This window comes from Nematolebias whitei, chromosome 8, assembly GCF_014905685.2.
Source record: "Nematolebias whitei isolate Nwh7 chromosome 8, NemWhi1, whole genome shotgun sequence".
Lineage (NCBI taxonomy): Eukaryota > Metazoa > Chordata > Actinopteri > Cyprinodontiformes > Rivulidae > Nematolebias > Nematolebias whitei.
The window spans coordinates 1,815,864-1,819,777 of NC_056505.1; the positions used below are offsets into that span (position 1 = coordinate 1,815,864).

The window sequence follows — 3,914 nt, forward strand, 5'->3', positions numbered from 1 at the left end:
ACAAGTTAGTTAACAGCAGAAAACATGTTAGTTAACAGCAGTCAACAAGTTAGTTAACAGTGGTCAACAAGTTAGTTAACAGCAGTCAACAAGTTAGTTAACAGCAGTCAACAAGTTGGTTAACAGCAGTCAACAAGTTAGTTAACAGTGGTCAACAAGTCAGTTAACAGCAGTCAACAAGTTAGCTAGCAGATGTCTAAAACTTTACCAACAGCATACCTAAGTTAGCCAACAGCAGTCTAGATGTTAGATAACAGCAGTCTAGTTGTTAGCTAACAACAGTCTAGATCACGTGTCAAACTCCAGGCCTCGAGGGCCGGAGTCCTGCAACTTTTAGATGCGTCTCTGATGCCACACAGCTGAATCAAATAAGGAAGTCATTAGCAGGACTTTGAAGAACTTGACTGCACGAAGAAGCTAATTCAGTCATATGATTCAGCTGTGTGGCATCAGAGATACATTTAAAAGTTGCAGGACTCTGGCCCTCGAAGCCTAGAGTTTGACACTCCTGGATAGATGTTAGCTAACAGCAGTCCAGAAGTTAGAGAACAGCAGTCCAGAAGTTAGAGAACAGCAGTCCAGAAGTTAGAGAACAGCAGTCCAGAAGATAGCGAACAGCAGTCCAGAAGTTAGCTAACAGCAGTCCAGAAGTTAGCTAACAGCAGTCCAGAAGTTAGCTAACAGCAGTCCAGAAGTTAGCTAACAGCAGTCTAGATGTTAGCTAACAGATGTCTAGATGTTAGCTAACAGCAGTCTAGATGTTAGCTATCAACAGTAGATGTTAGCTAACAGCAGTCTAGATGTTAGCTAACAACAGCAGATGTTAGCTAACAGTAGTCTAGATGTTTTCTAACAGCAATCTAGTTAACAGCAGTCCAGATGTTAGCTAACAGCAGTCTAGATGTTAGCTAACAGCAGTCTAGATGTTAGCTAACAACAGCAGATGTTAGCTAACAGTATTCTAGATGTTAGCTAACAGCAGTCTAGCTAACAGCAGTCCAGAAGTTAGCTAACAGCAGTCTAGATATGAGCTAACAACAGTCTAGATGTTAGCTAACAGCAGTCTAGATGTTAGCTAACAACAGTCTAGAAGTTAGCCAACAACAGTCTAGAAGTTAGCCAACAACAGTCTAGATGTTAGCTAACAACAGTCTAGAAGTTGGCTAACAACAGTCTAGATGTTAGCTAAAAGCAGTCTAGATGTTAGCTAACAACAGTCTAGATGTTAGCTAACAACAGTCTAGAAGTTAGCTAACAACAGTCCAGATGTTAGCTAACAGTCTAGATGTTAGCTAACAACAGTCTAGATGTTAGCTAACAACAGTCCAGATGTTAGCTAAAAGCAGTCTAGATGTTAGCTAACAACAGTCCAGATGTTAGCTAACAACAGTCCAGATGTTAGCTAACAGTCTAGATGTTAGCTAACAACAGTCTAGATGTTAGCTAACAACAGTCCAGATGTTAGCTAAAAGCAGTCTAGAAGTTAGCTTACAGCAGTCCAGATGTTAGCTAACAACAGTCCAGATGTTAGCTAACAACAGTCTAGATGTTAGCTAAAAGCAGTCTAGAAGTTAGCTAACAACAGTCCAGATGTTAGCTAACAGTCTAGATGTTAGCTAACAACAGTCTAGATGTTAGCTAACAACAGTCCAGATGTTAGCTAAAAGCAGTCTAGAAGTTAGCTTACAGCAGTCCAGATGTTAGCTAACAACAGTCCAGATGTTAGCTAAAAGCAGTCTAGATGTTAGCTAACAACAGTCCAGATGTGATATAGAAATTATTATTTTAATGCTTTTATGTCAATCTAGACTTATATTATACTTATTTAAACACACTTATACAACGTGTTATTCACATATTAGGGATTGTATTTTGTATTATGTTTTCAAACATATACTTTGTGTGTGTGTGTTGCTTATAATATTTAGGCACTCTTTGATGGTTTCCAGAAGGGACGAGGAGTGCTCTTTAGGAATGCTTTAATAAGCGTTAGGAGTGCTCTTGACCTGGAAGCTTTGGCCCGCTTTTACGGTCACAGGCGCTCCTTACTGGATGAGCCATCGCTTTTGATGATGGTTTAATTAGATCCGTTGTTCTGGTAACCATCAAACTTGCTTTGATCTGCTCTCACGCGATCAGGGAAGCCTTTATAAGAAATGTATCAGACAACAGAGGGTTGGGAGTCCTGGTGTGGATCAGCACGCGCTGAATGCCATGCACCAATTTTGATGTGATTCTTCTTTACCTGGGTCGAAAACGACTTCCCGGCCAGTGTCACGGTGAGAAGTTATTTCATATCAATCTGTGTGTTAAGAGTGTACATGTTTTTTGCTTGGCTGTTCTCTGTGGCAGGATAATAAAGGACACTAATTTATCCTAGCAGTAACAGCTTCTGTCTTTTATTTTTTCCTTCTGGTCTGAATATCTGTGCCGACCGTTTCACGAGCCCTTTTGATAAAGAATTTCACAATACAAGATGTTAGCTAAAAGCAGTCTAGATGTTAGCTAACAACAGTCCAGATGTTAGCTAAAAGCAATCTAGAAGTTAGCTAACAGCAGTCTAGAAGTTAGCTAACAACAGTCCAGATGTTAGCTAACAACAGTCTAGAAGTTAGCTAACAGCAGTCTAGATGTTAGCTAACAACAGTCTAGAAGTTAGCTAACAGCAGTCTAGATGTTAGCTAACAGCAGTCTAGATGTTAGCTAACAGCAGTCTAGATGTTAGCTAACAGCAGTCTAGATGTTAGCTAACAACAGTCTAGAAGTTAGCTAACAGCTGTCTAGATGTTAGCTAACAGCAGTCTAGATGTTAGCTAACAGCAGTCTAGATGTTAGCTAACAGCAGTCTAGATGTTAGCTAACAACAGTCCAGATGTTAGCTAACAACAGTCCAGATGTTAGCTAACAACAGTCCAGATGTTAGCTAACAGCAGTCTAGATGTTAGCTAACAAAAGTCCAGATGTTAGCTAACAACAGTCCAGATGTTAGCTAACAACAGTCCAGATGTTAGCTAACAGCAGTCTAGATGTTACCTAACAGTCCAGACTGATAACAAATGATTTTTTTTTTACTTAAATCAAGGGTTCTCAAAACTTTTCACAACTTACTTTTCTGTCTAGACTCGACTCTTTCGATCTTGAAGTCATACTTTCGAAGTGGGTTTGATGACACCGACCCAGTCTTTACAAACCGCAGGTTCGACGAGTTTAAAGCCTCCTTAAAGTAAATCACAGAGGTCGGGGAGAGAGTCTCATCCGGACTGTCAACGCGTCCATTTTCATCAGAAAAATTGTTTTGTCTCCCAGAACTTTGAGAAATCTCCGAAGATGACTGCAGAGGTTTATCGTCCCGTTCCGCCATTCTCTTCCTCGGGTCAGAACTACTTACGTGACCCAGCTGGAGGGCTGTCAGTCTGCGGTCAGCAATCTAGCTAGGTTCCGATCATTTCCAGCTGTGGCTGGCTAATCAATCGATATTTTTATCAATCACTGTACTATAATGCCAAATCTCTGTAATCACTCCTTTCTTCCCGGCTCGTCATCTGGACCCGGAAGTGGCTGACTGTGTGGCATATGACGCAGACGCCTCGATGAGCGCGCTGGCCCACTGCAGCTGTACGTCAGAGCGTCCGCCATATTGGATGTGGCAGATCTGCCGGTCAACTAATTCATTAAACCTAAAAAAGTTCAATCTGGTCCTCTGGACATTCAAAAAAACAAAACAAAGCAAAACAACAAAAAATGTAGAAATGTTTCGTCTCATCCGAGAGACTTCCTCAGTCTGAGGTGCTGTTTTCAGCTCAGTCTCTTAAATAGCACCTTCTCAGAGTGGATCAACCAGTTTGCTGCTGACAACCAGAACCAGCTGATCACATGCTCAAGAAGGACCATCAGCCTAACAATGGATCATTAGC

At 41.2% G+C, this 3,914-nt stretch overlaps 1 protein-coding gene across 1 annotated transcript in view; it reads right to left on the bottom strand.

Annotated features, from left to right (window-relative positions):
- Positions 1 to 3,538, bottom strand: part of rufy3 (RUN and FYVE domain containing 3) — a gene marked incomplete at its 3' end in the record, with an annotated part of 33,027 nt that extends 29,489 nt beyond the window's left edge. Inside the window, 1 exon segment of the mRNA XM_037680801.1 lies at positions 3,109 to 3,538. Within this exon segment, the coding sequence (XP_037536729.1) occupies positions 3,109 to 3,361 (253 nt within the window).
- Between the last annotated feature and the right edge of the window lie 376 nt (positions 3,539 to 3,914).